Raw genomic sequence first — 18,346 nt, forward strand, 5'->3', positions numbered from 1 at the left:
CACCCCATGCACAGGCCGGGTGACACCACCCCTCCCTTTAGTCCTTCCAGCCCCTGTCTTCTCCTACTTGAAGTGTGGATGGTGTATTTCTGTGGGGGCCTGCACTTGAGCCCATTGCTCTCTTTTTACAAAGGGGGCAGCTATGGCTATACCTCTGCTAGGCAGCTAAAAATCCTTGCTGGGGTATATTACCTTACTGGATTAGCTACTATGGTTCCCCCCCACGTGAAGTGACTGCATACCACTCACGTCCCAGGAAGAGACCCATAGAAACCAGGCCACAGGCTAGACATGAAATTTAATTTAATAGAAATTTTCTTCAATCATTCATACATTCAAGTGTGAACATGAGAAGTCTCCGCACCCCTACCTCTGCATTTCACTCCTCCCCCACAATACATTTCAGAGAGTAGGTAGAAGCTTGGACTCAGTATTCCACTCCCTTACCATCTACCAACCCCCCTTCTCTCCTGCCACCCACCCCCACCCCAGCATTCTGTGACCTCCCTCACCAAGACACCACTCTTCATTCTAGCCCATGCCCCATTTCCCCTCCACCCATGCTACAAGACAATAGCTCTATGCAATTTCCAGGGGGGATTCCTGAGAGGTGTCAGGCATGTTACAGAAAATCAAGGAACTACAGATGTTTGCTTTACAGTCCAAAGAAAGGGGAGGAAGTTACTTAGAGTTACCCATCCCACTTAGTCTGAGCTGTTGAAAGCACGTTCTGTTTAACAGTGGATCTAGTTTGGACTGGCCTCCGCACCAGCTGTCAGTGAACCGGAGGCCAAGACAGCTGCTTGAGTTGTAAAAAAACAATGCAGCAGCTGCAGCAACATAGGAAATGGATCAATCCACTCATTTTAAGCTGGAGCTCTCTTGACAGCTGTACAGTTCCTGTGAGAACAAACTGCGGAAAATGAGGCCTAATACTGCAGTCTAGTAGATTTCAACCCCTTGGTTCACCAAAGCAGTGCTAGGATGGAGGAAAAGCCAACCCTACCATCCCTGCCCACTCAGGTCACTGACATGGGAGCAGGGGTTGGAAACTGCTTCCATCTGTGAGGAGGGATGGAGCAGGGCAGGTGACTGGAAGGAGGGCAAGGAGAGGTAGTGGTACACTGCTTCCTATCTATCCCTTTGCAGAGCACCTGGAGGACAGGAGCCAGTAGAGACACCAGCCACCATTAAAAAAAGTGGTTGATGCTGCTGTTCCTGCCTGAACCAAGGGTTGTGTTTCTACAGTTAACCGTAGCATACATTCATCCACTGCAGGGCCGAGACCTGAACTCACATGAATGGATCATTGGGGGCATGTGAAATAAAAAACAAACCACAAACAAAACACCAATAAAAAAGTTCAAGTCTCATAGAGACATTACTGTATCCCCTCCCCCTCTCCTTATTTGGGTTTAACCAAGCGAGCCACATGGTGGGGGCCAAAGGCAAGGCTCAGTGGAGGAGCGGTGCTGTGGGAACGGCCTTTTACAGCTCATCCTTCAGCGGTGCCTCCGTTTCCTCCTCTTCCTCCTTCTCTGGCTCATCGTCATCCTCCTCCTCCTCTTCCTCATTATCGTCCCCTTCGGGCTCATCGTCCCCTTCCTCCTCTTTCCGCTTCTTGTCCTCCTCCTCTTGTTTCTTCCTCTGCTCCTCATCCTGCTGCTCCTTCATTTTCTTCTCAGCATCCTGGGAGAGATTGACAGCAAGACAAGTTATCCGAAAGGGAGAGGGAAGATGGTGCTAGTGGTTTGGGTGCTAGCCTGGGCCCCAGATTCTAATTCCCTGCTCTACCAGGCTGCCTTTAGCAAGCCCATGCCTCAGTTTCCCCATCTGCACAAGGAGAAAGACACTGCCATTGGGCTGGGCCAGTCAAGGGGGCCAGTGAGTACCTGAAGGAAGGAGAGATGCAAGGAACCGAGCAGGCTAGACTCTACGCAACCCTCCAAACAGTTTCAGACCACCTTAAACCTTCATGCCTTGGCAAGAACTTTTGCCTCACTTCTGATAGGGAAACCCAGGCCAAGAGCAGGTGGGATGTGCCCAGGAGTCCTGCTTCAGCCATAAGCCCATCCTGATAGCCCCCTGATAGCTCCACTCGGAGAGGATGGATTACATTAGAGGGTTTAGGTTTCAGAACATTTACTGAACTGTCTGGCCTTCTCCCCCACACCCAATATCAGATTATTTCAAAGGTGTTTCTATGCCCTGTTACAGCTGAACAGCCCCATCACCCTCCTAGCACAAGAAATGCAACAATAAACCCCCTTGATTCAGCCTGCCTTTCCCTGCACTATGATTCCCCGTGGAGCCCCCCGAACAGCTGCAGGTCCTTCCTCTGACCTCAGGGGGTGACTTGGTCACTGCACTGCCTGCCAGCACATGGGCTCTCCCCTTATGTCGTCCTCCCTTTGGGTCGACATTTACTAGCAGGGGAAATCTCTTCTGGGGGAGCAGGAGCACTCCCCAGGGACAGTCATTACCTTGGTGGCCCCCCAGGTCTCATTGCCTGACTCCTCTGCGAACTTCTCGTCATCCGTGATCAGGAAGTTGTCGAAGATGGTGCCAGATTTCACCTGAAAGGATAGCAAGCCAGTGACTGCGCAGCAGGGAGCAGCCAGATGCCCCCACGGTGACTTTGCCCATCTCGCCCCAAGCAAAGGTGGGGGGTCAACCAGCAAGACAAGGGTTAAGAGTCAAGTCCTGCCCAGAAGAAAACTTAATGCTGCTCAGCCAGGGCTGAGGCTGAATCTCAAGGATTGGGCAAGAGACAAGCATCTGTTTTGGCTTGGGAAGCGTTCAGACATAAGGGAGCCAGGAGTCCCTGAGGGCGAGTTAAGGTATCTGCCAACAGGGGACAGCGATGCCAGCAGCACAGCCGGGCACAAGGCCCATGTTCCATTAGATTGGATGCCCCAGCACTTTAGTGCAGCTGAGGCCCCAGGGGCTCAGTCTGAAGCAGAGCCCATTAAAGGCAAGTTCCCACCCCAGCGCAAGGTGGCATGATCTAGGCTACTGTTCAAGAGCTAGACAAGTCCTGCTCCCAGCCAGCCAGCCCCCTTGGGAGGAGCGCACCTGCCACAGGTCCAAGCCGATGACGCCGAAGCTGTCGTAGGAGTACAGGCTGGGATCAGGGGTGTAGTCTGGGTTGTCGATCTCAGGGTGCACCCACTTCCCCTTGTAGTCAGGGTTGTCTATCTGTCGGGGTTTCCACTCCCCCTAGGGAGCAGGAGAACAGCATGTGAGAAACCAGCGAGTGGGAAGAGGGATTACACCTGGTCTCCAACAGGCGAGCAGCTGGTCTTACGGGGGGAGAAAGATCAAGGAATGGGCCTGGCATGGGGATGCCAGCTCTGCCAGAAGCTATTGCAGCTGTAGGAGCGGGACAGGCTGCCTCCCTCGGTGCACGTGCCACCCTGAGGATCATAGGCCCAGAGTTTATTAAGGGGAGTTGGAACACAAGGGCTCCACCTACAGCTGCTTTCAGAGACATCTGGACTGGGCTGAGGCTGCCATAGAGGAAGCCCAGAGCTAGCATGCTATGGATTATTCCCTTCTCCCCACGCCGTGCTAGAACCCTGAACCAAGGGCTGTGGTGGATTTGCCATCGCTGGCAGTTTTTAAATCAAGACTGGGAGGTTTCCCAGAAGCTCTGATCTAGGAATTATTTCATACCAGTTCTCTGGCCTGCATTAGGCAGGAGGTCAGACGTGACTAGAGGATCACAAAGATTCCAAGGCCAGAGGGGACCAATGACTGAGCAGTCACATGCCAACTTGAGAACCAGGGAACGTTCCTGCTCAATCTCTGCTCCCCTGCCTGCCCTCAGAAGGCCCCCCAAGGCCCTCCTTACCCATGACCAGCTCAGCATGAAGATGATTAGACTGGGGCAGCGTTGCCACAATAGTTTGGAGTTACAAGGGTCTTGATCTCCTCCCTCCAGGGCACAAGCCTATCCCCTTGCAGAAGGCTGGAGGTGGCACCAAGAAGGGAATGCTCACTGGCACTGCACAGAGGTGTTATAGGGGTTCATGCCTTTCTCTAGGGCAGGAGACCTTAACTGGGTGCATTTGTCACTCCAAGGCAATAACTGGCAAGCATCAGGCCTCAGGTCTCATCCCCCGGGTACACAGATAGTCAGCACCGACTGCAGCAGGGCTGCGGCTCCTCAACTGACAGAAGGCCACGATATTCATGGAAGTTTACAATCAGACACTCTAGACCCCCTCCATCCCCCCACAACTGCTCCAGACCCAGCCTGTGGGCCAGCCTTACCTTGTACTCTGGATTCTGGATCACTGGAGGCTCCCACTCCCCGTCCATCTCCTCATCCCAGTCCTCCGGCTTCTTGGCATCAGGGTCAGGAATGTGCTCCGGCTTATCCCAGTCCTGAGGGGCAGAGGAACAGAAGCAGGCAGATGTCAGGAAGAGATTCGCCACCAACTCCTCACTCTGATGGATATCCTCCCCTCCATTGCCCCATCCAGCCCCACACACAGCAAGAGCTACAGCTGTTATCCCCCACCACCTGGCCCGGGGAAATGATGTAGCATTACGGTACCAGTCTCTGACCAGCCCCATATGCTGCCCCTACCCAAGATCTGCAGCCCCCAACTCACCTCTGGCTTAGAGTCCTCGGGGTCATCTATCTTGGCCCTATCGTCCCAGTCCTCTGGTTTCTTGGCCTCAGGGTCCTTGATCTTCTTGGGAGGCAAGAAGTCCCAGTCTTCTTCCAGGCTGCCCGACTCCACCTTGTTGTTGTCAATCTTCACCTCGTAGGTGTTGTCAGGCCGCACAATGAGGGTGTAGAGGTGCGTGAACTCGTCATCCTGGCCAAGGGAAGGAGCCAGGGATTAGATGAAGTCTCAGCTTAGAGCCAAGGAGATTCCACTCCAGGCCCATGTCACAGGGGCAGGAGCCTCTAGCCAGGAGACTCACCTTGCAACGGATGTCTTTGTTGATCAGGATGTTCTTCCCTTTGTAGTTGAAGATCACGTGCACTTTTTTGGTGCCTGGGCCACAGATGTCAGGGCCTGGATTGGAAACAAGCCACAGTTCAGAGGAGCAAACCCAGCCTGCATCAGAAGGGGCTGAAAGTCACCTTGTTCCAGCATGGAGAGCTGGCAAATTCAGCTCCCAACAGGACCAGCTACTACCTCAGCACCCGTACATCCCCACACTGGCCTTGTTGGCAGGCTCAGTAGAGAGAACATGGGCTGAATGGGGCTCAGACTGGACTCTCCCCCCTGCTGGGAACCCACCAGAAATGACAGAGGGGCAGTGCTGGGGGAACACAGCTCCCCAGCAGCCCCTAGTGCCATGCTGGGCCAATGAGCACCCCCTAGTAAGTCACGCACACATTCCTAGGGGTTTGGAGAGCTCCCCTCCAGACACTGTGCAAGCCCCACCCTGCTTCGCATGAGACCCTACCACAGTCTGGGTCCATACAGCTAGTGCATGGCCAGCAGAGGCCACGCAGAGCCCACCCCACAGGCACTCACCAAACATGATGTTGTACTCCGAGTCCCCATGCATGTCCTCCTGGCTCAGGCTCGAGGGGAAGAGCTTGACATAACCACCACCACAGTCAATATTCTGCTCGTGTTTCACCGTGAACTGCACCACCAAGGTCTTGTCCTTGTTGCTGAAGGGGTCAAAGCGGGCAGACAGGGCGTAGAAACGGGCATCCTGGCTTGTCTGGAGGCCTGACAAGGGAAGGGGAAAACACACAGTCAAGAGCCAGCAGGGAGGGGGAGCGTGATCCCTCCGTAGTTGGCCTCAGAACTCAGCACATCTGGGCAACAGGCCTGTTCGAGCTCAGCTCTGCAGCAGCTTGTATGTAGGCACCGTGCCGAGCCCCTGTGCTTGTCATCTTACGGCTAATGCTTCAGGGCACGAGGTGGCAACCAGCAAGGGATTACCCCCCAGCCATGTTCACAGGTGCATTATGGGGGTTGTCAGCTTCCCAAGGGGGCAGGTATTGGTGGCTGTCATATGCTGTATGCTGTTATCTGGACTTTGGTAGTGGCAAGGACCTGTGCAGACAGCTAAGAGGCAGCCCTGTCCCAGAGAGCACATAATCCAGGTGACACCCAGTGGGCTAACCCATTACAGCCAGAATGGGATGGGAAGGATCTACTGGGCTGATCTCATACTGATTTATAGATGTGCTGGGTGATTTATAGTAACCCTGCCAGGGGAGCCAATGGGTAAGATGGTTAACAGAAAAGGCCCCAATCTCCCTAGTGCATCCTGGGCGGGTGGGGAGGGACACAGAGCAGAATGCAGCAGGGACACACAATTTCTCACCTTTATCCTTCTCTGCGTCCCCATAGAACTTGCCCGCTGTGAGTTTGAACTTCCCATAGTCCGACTTGTGCTTCGACTCCACCCAGCGGCTCGTCCAGGCATCTGTGGGGAAGAGAGACAGGCATGAAATTTTAACAGCCCCCCGCTATCACCACACGCACTCAGGACAGGGAATGTACAATCCCAGCCCACCCTTGGTCATTATGTGAGGAAGGCCCCACCTCACTAGGACATCACAGGCCAGAAAAGAGCTCTTGAAGCCAATCACTGGCCGGTGTTTCAGTCACTCATGGAGCCAGGGGCAAGAGCCTCATTTTCACCAGGCAGGGAACTGAGGCAGAAAGGAAGTGGCTTGCCCAAGGTCATATTGAGCCCCCACAGAGTTCTGACTCCCAGTGCCTCTGTTCCAGCCACTAGACCATGCCCCCTCCCCATGTACAATGATGGGCCTGCTTCATCCAGCAGGCAGAGTGAAAGCTGACCATGCAAATGTGTGGCAGAGTATTAAGTGTGGAACAGGATTTTGCATTTCTCCTCTCCCATGAGCCTCAGCACTTCATGAAGAGAAGGACAGGCAACACATAAGGACTGAGTCACCTGCTGCTAAAATGCAGCCTCCACTGGCGTGGAATATGGCAGTGGTTAACAGTCAATCCTGCATTGGCAGCTTACATTGCTTGTTAGTGCCTTGATCAACATCAGTCTAGAATGGCTGGGCCAGCCACATCTCATCCCTTAGTACTGCAAGCTGCATCATGGACCAGAAGCAAAGGCCTTGTCTGAAGGGCCCCAGCCAGAGCCTTTAGAGCCATAAGCCCTTCAGGCAGGAGTCACCAGCTTTCCAGACAAGTTACAACACCTGCTTCCGAACTCACTGATGCGGTCACAGCTGCACAGGAGAAACACAGCATAGCATGCCATGAGCCGCCTCACCAGTCTCCAGGCCTTGCACGCCCACAGATGCACACTGTATCTATACCAGTTTCCATTTAGCCACCCACATGGGCACAGTGGGACTGAGCTGAGGACTGCAAGCTCTCTGCTCTGAGATCGATGGAGCAGAGTTGTAAGCCATTTGCTTACATCCTTAACTTGGCACCCATCCATCATCAACTAGGGCAGATTTTGGCTTTTAAACGTGCACAGCCCCCCGTAGGGCTGTACAGTCTGCATGTGCTTAGACACACCCCAAAATGTTTGACCTAGTCCTTACAGAACAGACACCATCCCCACAGGGCCCAATAATTATCGATTCCCCACTGCCCATTCAGTCTAGACTGCACAGGGAGGCGATTATGAAACCAAAGAGGCCTCCAGCCGCCACCCCCATTCCCCGCCTCCTCTCTATAAGCCCTATAGGCAGCAAATATGCCCTCTCCAGATTGAGTTTACCCAAGAAGCATGGTAAGACACCAAGCCCCTGGTTTCAGGCAGTGTTCACACTGTATATTCAGAGGCTCTGACAGTTTCAGCTATGGAACTGCTAGCAAGTGAGTTTTTAATCTGAACTGCTATGCACTGATTTTTTTTTTGGGGGGGGCAGATTTCCCCCACCCCCCAAATATTTTCAAAGCCTCTTTAGAAAGGGCTTTAAACTGACATCCTAATGCTATCTAGAGCCCAGGGCAAATGAAATACTCTAATAAGAGACAGACACAGGTTAGCTCACTACTCCCAACCCACAATCCCAAATCCTGCTGAGTCCTGACCAGCCAAAGCAGGATTTTAGGGTGTATTTTTGTGGGTGAAATAGAATGCCTGCCTCCCAACAGGGTTCTCTGCCCCACTGTGTGTGGCCTGCCTCCTCACAGAGAGATCTGGGCTCATTCCATGGCTCTATATGGCCTCGATCCTATTACGACTGTCCCCCTCCCCACAGAGTTCCCTTGGGTTCTGCAGGGACCATTTATGACACTAGACCATTAATCGTCCCTACATCTACCACCCTATGTTCACAAAACCAGGACGCCCCAACTCTAACCCCATAGATCTGTACCCTATTTAATCCTCCCTACCATCCCCCAGCCCCACCCATGAGCCTGACAGCATAGTGAGTGCTACAGAAAAGCCTTATGTCCTTCACTCCAATGCACCCCGCCAGCAGATCTACGCTAACCCCTCCTCCCACAGATCCCCACACCCTAAGGAGCCCCCCATTACAGCTGCCCTTCAGAGCCTCCCCTTTACTGCACCCCACCCAGGCCAGAGACTAGTAAACCCTGACTAACCCTTCCACCTGCAGAGCTAGCCTGACCCCACAGAGACCCCCCCCATGGGACCCCCATCACCTACCCCTTCATTCCCACCCCCCACAGGGCTGGTCTGACCCCATGGAGACCCCCCCCATCACCTCCCCCTTCACCCCCCCCCATCTCCTGCAGGGCTGGCCTGACCCCATGGAGACCCCCCCCCCGGGACCCCATCACCTCCCCCTTCACTCCCACCCCCCACAGGGCTGGCCTGACCCCATGGGGACCCTCCTATCACCTCCCCCCTTCACTCCCACCCCCCACAGGGCTGGCCTGACCCCATGGGGACCCTCCCATCACCTCCCCCCTTCACTCCCACCCCCCACAGGGCTGGCCTGACCCCATGGGGACCCCCCATCACCTCCCCCTTCACTCCCGCCCCCCCATCTCCTGCAGGGCTGGCCTGACCCCATGGAGACCCCCCCCATCATCTCCCCCTTCACTCCCCCCCCCCCATCTCCTGCAGGGCTGGCCTGATCCCATGGGGACCCCCCCATCACCTCCCCCTTCACTCCCCCCCCCCATCTCCTGCAGGGCTGGCCTGACCCCATGGGGACCCCCCCCATCACCTCCCCCTTCACTCCCCCCATCTCCTGCAGGGCTGGCCTGACCCCATGGGGACCCCCCCCCATCACCCCCCCCTTCACTCCCCCCCCCATCTCCTGCAGGGCTGGCCTGACCCCATGGGGACCCCCCCCCATCACCTCCCCCTTCACTCCCCCCCCCCCATCTCCTGCAGGGCTGGCCTGACCCCATGGGGACCCCCCCCATCACCTCCCCCTTCACTCCCCCCCCCATCTCCTGCAGGGCTGGCCTGACCCCATGGGGACCCCCCCCCATCACCCCCCCCTTCACCCCCCCCCCATCTCCTGCAGGGCTGGCCTGACCCCATGGGGACCCCGCCCCCCATCACCCCCCCCTTCACCCCCCCCCCATCTCCTGCAGGGCTGGCCTGACCCCATGGGGACCCCGCCCCCCATCACCCCCCCCTTCACCCCCCCCCATCTCCTGCAGGGCTGGCCTGACCCCATGGGGACCCCGCCCCCCATCACCTCCCCCTTCACTCCCCCCCCCCATCTCCTGCAGGGCTGGCCTGACCCCATGGGGACCCCCCCCCATCACCTCCCCCTTCACTCCCCCCCCCATCTCCTGCAGGGCTGGCCTGACCCCATGGGGACCCCGCCCCCCCTCACCTCCGTCCCCGAACTCCTCCCTGAAGTACTGGGCGGGCCCCGCCGCCACCAGGCCCAGCAGGCCGCAGAGCGCCAGGAGCGGGCTCATCGCGGTGGGTCTCGCGCTTGTCCCCGGGAGGTGCCGGCCTGGCCCGTCACGAGACGCCGACAACCCAGCGGGGCACCAGACACTGACTGCGGGCGCGCAGCCCGAGGCGGCCGCACTTATAGTCGGCCCGGCCAGGCGCCCGGCCCCCGCCGCCGCCCCATTGGCCCGAGCCCGAGCGACGCGCGCTCCCATTGGCCGGCAGCCTGCCCGACGAGTGAGGCTGCGCCCCCGAACGCTGGCGTCCCAGATGGCCGCTTCCCATTGGTTGCCGAGCTCGGCCAATCAGGAGCGACCACGCGTTCCGGGGGAGACGCCCCCTCCCCTCGCTGGCTATGTCACCGCCGCCTGTCAGGTCACGTGAGCTTTCGGCCTCTCTTAAAGGGCCAGCTCATGGTGGTTGTGCTGGGTTCCCTCTCCTCTGCACCCCCCTGGGTCACTGCAGGGGGCAACCCACCCCCTCCCCTAATAACCACCAGTGGGGGAGGTGATAAAATAACCCAGCCTGGGGGAGGAGGAGGAAGAGAGCTGGCGATGCCATGTGCTGTGACACAGCAAGGCGCCGTGGTGTAATGTTACGCGAGGATGCAAGCAGGTGCTAGGCGTAGCAGGATGGGGCCACAGGCTGGGATCCCGGCTCTCTGCCTCTCTTAGGGAGGGGCAGGGGGTCCAGTGGTCAGCACAGGGGGCTGGGAGCCAGCACTCCTGGGGTCTTTACTCCGCTCTGCCACTGACTTTTCCTGGGGCTTTGGTCAACTCACTTAGGCACCACTTCCCCCTCTGTGAAGATACCAGCCTACCATTATCGAACGCTCCGAGGCCTCAGCTGAAAGTCAGGGATTTGTGAGGATTATTCTTTATCCTCTGCAAATTGGAACCCGCTGCTGTTCCTTTGGTGTTGTGCGGCTGCCTCCCAGAACTAACAATAAAACAATCGTTAAAGCATAATGTGCTCACCCAGGGACTAGGCAGGGAGCCATGGAAACACCAGTCATTGCGATTGCTACGTGGGTACCAACTCAGAAATCAGGGTTCTGATTTTTTGCTCATCAAGGGTTAGAGAAGTTAATCTTGGTGTCCTGTGCAAACTGCATCTCTGATCTTTTAATTCTGACTCCCTAAGCTCATCCAGTAGTTTCATTTAGTGTTAAGGTTTTTTCTTTGCCTCCAAGTACTGTGTGCTATGAGCTGTCATGCTCTACTCCAGCAGTGGCTGCATTGCAGTGGAGGGTGGCTCACTGGATAGCTGCACCTCTCACTTAATTCACTAATGTTTGTAAAGTGCTTATAGATCATCAGAAGGGGCAAAGGTCTTTTCTGAAGGTCTCTCACTGTCAATACAAATAGATCCTTGGAATTTCTAAATATTGTAGATGACAATTTCCCAACTTAGAAAGTGATCCAACCAACACAGGGGAATTCTATATTAGACCTAATCCTGACAGATAAAGAGAAACTGATCAGAGAACTAAAAATTAATAGCAGCTTAGGTATAAGTCATCATAGCTTGATCACATTTATAATGTGCAAGCAGAATAAAGTCCAAACCAGTTTACTTACACACACATACACACACACACACACACACAAAGAGCGCATGCAAGAGCACTTTAAAAGGACCAGTTTCACAAAGCTGAAAAATCATGAGCCAAATCAGCTAGGAAAAAAAATTTCTGATTCAATTCTGAGTGATACTTGGAAATTGTTTAAGAATATTTAACAAGATGCCCAAAAATTGAGGAAAAAGGCTGTATCAGTTAAAAAAAAAAACTGAACTAGGTTAGAGGGGAAATTAAGGCAGCTTTCAGGGTTCCTTCCCCACTCTGAACTCTAGGGTACAGATGTGGGGACCCTCACGAAAGACCCCCCAAGCTTATCTCTACCAGCTTAGGTTAAAAACTTCCACAAGGCACACATTTCTTCCTTGCCCTTGGTATTGCTGCCACCACCAAGTGATTTAAACAAACATTCAGGGAGGGCCACTTGAAGCCCTATCTCCCCCAAAATATCCCTCCAAACCCTTACACCCCCTTTCCTGGGGAGGCTTGAGAATAATATCCTAACCAAATCGTTACAAAGTGAGCACAGACCCAAACCCCTGGGTCTTTAGGACACTGAAAATCAATCAGATTCTTAAAAGAAGAATTTTATTTAAAAAAAAAAGTAAAAGAATCACCTCTGTAAAATCAGGATGGAAGGTAACTTTACAGGGTAACAAAAGATTTAAAACACAGAAGAGTTCCCCTCTAGGTTTAACTTCAAAGTTACAAAAAACAGGAATACACCTCCCTCTAGCAAAGGGAAAATTCCCAAACTAAAACAAAAGATAACCTAACGGCACCTTGCCTTGTTTATTTACACTTTTTGTAATATCAGATACTCGTTTCAGGATTGTTTGGAGGAGATGGATTATTTCCCTGACCTGGTGCCTCTCTGCCTCCTCAGAGAACACAAAGAAAAACAAAAACCTTCTCCCACAGATTTGAAAGTATCTTCTCCCCTTTTTGGTCCTTTTGGTCAGGTGCCAACCAGGTTATCTGAGCTTCTTAACCCTTTACAGGTAAAGGAGGGATTTTATGATACCCTTAGCTGTAGGTTTATGACATGGCCCCCAAATCATAGACAGTGCTGGACAGCCTGCTCCACACTAGCTGTGATTTCTTCCTGGAGCTCTAGGAGAAAACAGAATTAATAAGACACATGCACCTCTAGATACACTACTGATTACATACAAGTTAACAATATTTTCCACATTTCAGGGACGATTTTAACCAGTTGATTCTGGGAAACTTTCACAGGAGACGGCGTCAGCCACTTCGTTAGAAGCTCCTGAGATGTGCTGTATTTCAAAATCAAAATCTTGGAGAGCTAAACTCCACGAAAGAAGTTTTTTGTTATCATCCTTGATGGTAGGAAGCCACTTCAGCACAGCATGGTTGGTTTGTAGGTGGAAACGCTGTCCCCAAATGTATGGGCGTAGCTTTTCCGGAGCGTAGACAATGGCATAACATTCCTTTTTGCTGATTGACCAGGGGCTTTCCCTCTCAGACAGCTTCTTGCTGAGAAACACGACAGGATGGAATTCTTGATCCAGTCCTTCCTGCATTAAAACTGCCCTGTAAAGGTTCGGACTCACCCCTGCGGCGCCTCCTGCTGGTAGTCGTCGGGAATTAGCTCGTCCAGCCCCCAGAGCGCCCTCTGCAGACCAGTGATCTGCCTTACCGCCAGCCCCCATGTCCCTCCCAGGACCCGGTGACCCTTTCTTTGGGGTGCTGCCCCCCCTGGCAGGACCCCCACACTCTCAGGTTCTGGGTCTCCCCACCCAGGGGGACCCCCACTCTCTAACCCCCCCACACCTCACCTCAGTCTGGGCTACTGCCAGTCCCCACTTAGCCCTTTGTATTGGGGGCAGACTGCAGTGTGTATACCACTCATCATAGGCAAGGGGGTTTTGGACCTGCTGCCTCTGCCTACCCGTGGACTGCCCCTCTGCAACCCTGCGCCTATTCAGGCTGTAGTCAGGCCTGCAGCCTGAGGCTTTCCAGGCCGGAGCTCCCAGCTCCTCTGGCTCTTCCCCGGCCCTGGTACAATCTAGGTGTCCTGCTCGGCACCTTGCAGCCAGGCCTTTTTCCCTCTTCAGGCAGAGGGAAACTGACTGGGCTCCTGGCTCACAGCCTCTTATAGGGGCCAGCTGGGCCTGATGGACCTGGCCACAGCTGCGGCTGTTCCCTTAATCCGGCTGGGCTTTGCCCCACAGCCCCAGCCCTCTCCCTGGGCTGGCATCAGCCCTGTCAGGGCTGGAGCGGGTAACCACCCCGCTACATGCCCCCACACCACGCTCAGACGCATCTGTGGTTACTAGGAACAGTTTGTCAAAGTCTGGGACCCTTAGCACTGGGTCAGTCAGACATGAGTGTCGCTTTAAGCTGGTTAAAGGCCTTCTGACGCTCTTCAGCCCACTGCACTGCATTTGGCTGTTTCTTTTTGGTTAGGTCTGTCAGTGGGGCGGCGATTTAGCTGTAGTGTGGTACAAATCGCCTGTAATACCCGGCCAAGCCTAAGAAGGATAGGACCTGTTTCTTTGACTTTGGGACAGGCCACTTTTGGATAGCATCCACTTTGGCCTGTAGGGGGTTGATAGTTTCTTGACCCACCTGGTGTCCAAGGTAAGTCACTCTGTTTAGGCCTATTTGACGCTTTTTAGCCTTAACAGTTAGTCCCGCCTCCCTAATGTGCTCAAAGACTTTTTTCAGATGCTCCAGGTGTTCTTCCGATGAATCAGAAAAGATGGCCACATCATCAATGTAGGCGACTGCAGATTCTCCCAATCCCGCTAGGAGACTATCTAACAGTTTTTGGAAAGTGGCGGGTGCATTTCATAACCCGAAAGGGAACTCATTAAATTCATACACCCCTACATGGGTGATGAAGGCTGACCTTTCCTTGGCAGAATCATCCAGCGGTACCTGCCAGTACCCCTTGGTTAAATCCAAGGTAGAGATGAACTAGGCACGTCCCAGTTTCTCTAATAGCTCATCTCTGCGTGGCATTGGATAGTTGTCTGGGCGAGTTACAGCATTTAACTTACGGTAGTCCATGCAAAAGCGTATCTCCCCATCTGGTTTGGGAACTAGAACCACTGGAGATGCCCATGCACTGTTAGAGGGGCGGATTACACCCATCTGTAGCATGTCCTGGATCTCCTATTCTATAGTAGTCTTGGCTTGAGGAGACATCCGGTAAGGTTGGGCTCTAATTGGGTGAGCATTACCTGTATCAGTGGAGTGGTATGCCCATGGTCCGTCCTGGGGTGGCTGAGAACATTGGCGCAAAGCTAGTGCACAGCTCCTTGATCTGCTGTCACTGCATACGTCCAAGGGTCATGGAGAGGTTCACCTCTTCCACACCACCGTCACTTTTTCCTTTGTAGTAGACACCTTCAGGCCACTCAGGGTCATCTCCTCCCTGGGCTGTAAACTGACAAACCTTTAATTCTCTGGAATAAAAGGGCTTTAGAGAATTAACATAGTACACTTTAGGCTTTAGGTTTGAAGTGGGGGATGCTATGAGACAGTTAACAGCTCCCAGGTGCTCTTGGACCGTGAATGGCCCTTCCCACAACACTTCCATCTTCTGGGCCTGGAGCACCTTCAAGACCATGACCTGGTCCCCTACTTTGAAGGAACACTCTCTGGCATGTTTATCATACCAGGCTTTTTGCTCTTCCTGAGCATTTTTTAGGTTTTCTCTAGCAAGAGCTAAAGAGGTTTGGAGGGTGTTTTGTAGGTTGTTTACAAAGTCCAGAATGTTAGTTCCTGGAGAAGGCGTAAACCCCTCCCATTGCTGTTTCACCAACTGTAATGGCCCCTTAACCTCGCAGACATACACAAGTTCAAATGGTGAAAACCCTAAACTGGGATGTGGTACAGCTCTGTAGGGAAAGAGCAACTGCTGCAAAACTAGGTCCCAATCACTGGAGTGCTCATTTATGAATTTACATATCATGGCCCCCAAAGTTCCATTAAACTTCTCCACCAGGCCATTTGTTTGATGGTGGTAAGGGTTGGCAACCAAGTGGTTCACCCCATGAGCTTCCCACAGGCTTTTCATGGTCCCTGCCAGGAAATTAGTTCTCAAATCTGTAAGGATGTTGGAGGACCAACCTACCCTGGCAAAAATGTCTGTTAGTGCCTGGCACACACTTTTAGCTCTGGTGTTGCTTAGAGCTACTGCTTCCGGCCCTCGGGTGGCAAAATACATGAAAGTCAGTATGTACTGCTTTCCTCTGGGTGTCTTTTTTGGAAAAGGACCCAGAATATCCACAACTACTTGCTGAAATGGGACCTCCATGATGGGGAGTGGCTGGAGAGGGGCTTTGATCTGGTCTTGGGGTTTTCCCACTCTTTGGCACACCTCACAAGTAGAAACATCCTTGCCCATTTCCTCCCAGTGGAATAACCTCCCCAAATGGTCTTTGGTCCTGTTCACCCCAGCATGGCCACTAGGGTGATCATGGGCTAAGCTCAAGAGCTTTTCCTGGTACTTAGTTGGAACTATCAACTGTCTCTGTGATTCCAGTTCTCCTGGTGCCTCCCAGAAAGAGTTTCCTTGTATAAAAGTCCTCTGTCTACCACAAACCGGGATTGGTTAGAAGAGTTGAGAGGGGGTGGGTTGCTCCATGCCACCGTCCAAGCTCCCTGGAGGCTTTTATCTGCTTCCTGTTTGGCCTGGAACTGTTCCCTTGATGCTGGGGACATCAGTTCCTCACTGGATAGTGGACCTGGGCTTGGTCCCTTGGGAAGCAACGCGGGGGATGGGGATGGTTCCAGGGACAGTGACCCGCTCTCTGTGGGTGCGCTAGGTTGCGGTTCAGGCTCCAGTTGACCCTCTTGTGCAGGTTTAGCTGCTGCTGTCAAGGCAGGTTCGGTGGTGCCCTCTGGCGTTGGAGCTGCAGACGGGGTTGGAAGCGCTGGACTCAGGGCTGGCAACGGTTCTGGTGCTGGTTGCTCCGCCAGTTCTGGTTCTGGGACTGGCTCTGGCTGGATCTCTGCGACTGGATCCATGACCGCTGTCACAGACGTTGGCCTGGGGTCCGATTCCACCACCTCAGTCTGGGTCTCTGGTAACACAGACGGGGCCCTGGTAGAAGTTTCCAGAACAGAGCTAAGTGTGACAGCTTGCTTAGCCTGGCTGCGGGTGACCATTCTCACCCTCTTGGCTAGCTTTACATGGTTGGCCAAGTCTTCCTCCAGCAGCATGGGAATGGGATAATCATCATAGACCGCAAAAGTCCACATTCCTGACCAGCCCTTGTACTGGACAGGCAACTTGGCTGTAGGCAAGTCAGAAGAGTTTGACTTGAAGGGTTGAATCATCACTTGTGCTTCTGGGTTGATGAATTTGGGGTCCACTAAGGAGTGGTGGATAGCTGACACCTGTGCTCCAGTGTCCCTCCATGTGATAACCTTCTTCCCGCCCACACTCACAGTGTCTCTTCGCTCTGAGGATATCTGGGAGGCATCTGGGCCTGAGGACCTTTGGTGGGACCTCGGTGCAATGAACTGTAATCTTTTGGGGTTCTTCGGGCAGCTGGCCTTTACATGCCCCAGATTATTACATTTAAAACATCGCCCAGCTGACTGGTTACTGGGGCGAGGTGGGTTGCTGGAGAATGGTGTGGTGGGACGATAAGGTGTTGGGGGTTTTCCTTGGGGTTTAGTTGGGGCTTTGGGCTGCCCCCGGTGGTACGGTGTGGTCTCAGGGTGTCCTTTCTGGTATCTGCCCAAACCGCGACCAGGGTTTTTCCTCTCTGCTACCTCTACCCGTTTGGTTCCGATTTGCCCCACCTCCCTGACGGTCTGGGACTGCTCATATTGATCAGCATAAGAAGTAAGACTTTCTGCTGAGTCCATTTTCTGATCCCATTAACACTGTTTTATATCATCGTTGGTCAAAATCAGGAACTGCTCTTGTATAACCAAATCACACATCCCTTCAAAGCTAGTTACACCCCTTCCTTTGACCCATTTATCTAACAGATGCTTCATCTGGTTTACATAAGCCGCATTACTTAGTCCAGGCCCTCTCTTAAGGGCTCTAAATTTTACTCTGTACGTTTCACGTGTAATTTGAAATTGTTTCAAAACCAAATCCTTAAATTTACCATAATCAGAAGCATCCTCAATAGGCATCTTGCTGAATATGCCAAGAGCTCTGCCAGTCAATTTTGCTACCAATGTGGTCATCTTGTGATCGTCAGGAATTGCATGGAGTGTGCACAGTCTCTCAAAGGTGATGAAATATTCAACAATATCACTGGATTCATCATACTGTGGACACAGTCACTCCCATTTGTGGATTTTTGGGGAAGGATTGTTAGGGTTATCGCTTCAGCGCTAACACTGCCTCCAAGCGTTTTGCTTCCATTTCCGTCTCCAAGCATTTTGTCTCTGCCTCCGCTTCCAAGCGCTTTAAGGCCATCTGCCTTTCATGTTCTTTCTGTCTCTCTTCAGCTTCAAATCTGGCTAATTCTAGTTTTCTCTGGACATCACTTTCTGTCATCCTAGCCTTCCTGTGCTTAGCCTAGCCTAAACCCGAGAGCTAAAAAGAAAAAAAAAAGAAAAGAAAAAAACAGCTTGTGAATTCCGTTGCTGTAACTCAACTCCTCTGCCTTCAGGCAAAATAAAAAAAAACTCCAGTTGCTTTCAGCTTTTAAAAAAAAAGAAAAAAGAATCACCTCTGTAAAGTCAGAATGGAAGGTAACTTTACAGGGTAACAAAAGATTTAAAACAGAGGAATTCCCCTCTAGGTTTAACTTCAAAAGTTACAAAAAACAGGAATACATCTCCCTCTAGCAAAAGGAAAATTCACAAACTAAAACAAAAGATAACCTAACGCGCTTTGCCTTGTTTACTTACACTTTTTGTAATATCAGAGACTTGTTTCAGGATTGTTTGGAGAAAATGGATTTCCCTGACCTGGTGCCTCTCTGCCTCCCCAGAGAACACAAA

The 18,346-nt window shown here is 52.9% G+C and overlaps 1 protein-coding gene across 1 annotated transcript; it reads right to left on the reverse strand.

Moving 5' to 3' along the window:
* Window positions 1-286: 286 nt before the first annotated feature.
* On the reverse strand, window positions 287-10,037 carry CALR (calreticulin). The gene is made up of 9 exons (XM_073318927.2): window positions 9,752-10,037; window positions 6,310-6,411; window positions 5,502-5,705; window positions 4,939-5,033; window positions 4,620-4,829; window positions 4,276-4,389; window positions 3,076-3,219; window positions 2,484-2,576; window positions 287-1,689 (listed from the first exon to the last, which is right to left on the reverse strand). The coding sequence occupies exons 1-9, from the start codon at window positions 10,029-10,031 to the stop codon at window positions 1,489-1,491; spliced, it is 1,443 nt and encodes a 480-aa protein (XP_073175028.2). The 5' UTR covers window positions 10,032-10,037; the 3' UTR covers window positions 287-1,488.
* Between the last annotated feature and the right edge of the window lie 8,309 nt (window positions 10,038-18,346).

This window comes from Lepidochelys kempii, chromosome 20 (genome assembly GCF_965140285.1).
Source record: "Lepidochelys kempii isolate rLepKem1 chromosome 20, rLepKem1.hap1, whole genome shotgun sequence".
Classification (NCBI taxonomy): Eukaryota; Metazoa; Chordata; order Testudines; family Cheloniidae; genus Lepidochelys; species Lepidochelys kempii.

Excerpts from the sequence above, each read along its gene's own strand:
- CALR (XM_073318927.2), bottom strand. The coding sequence starts at position 10,031 with ATGGGAGCGCGCGTCGCTCGGGCTCGGGCCAATGGGGCGGCGGCGGGG. Across the intron at positions 5,034-5,501 it reads GGAGTACAACATCATGTTTG|GCCCTGACATCTGTGGCCCA; the intron begins GTGAGTGCCTGT and ends TTTCCAATCCAG. Across the intron at positions 4,390-4,619 it reads CCGAGGACTCTAAGCCAGAG|GACTGGGATAAGCCGGAGCA; the intron begins GTGAGTTGGGGG and ends TCTGCCCCTCAG.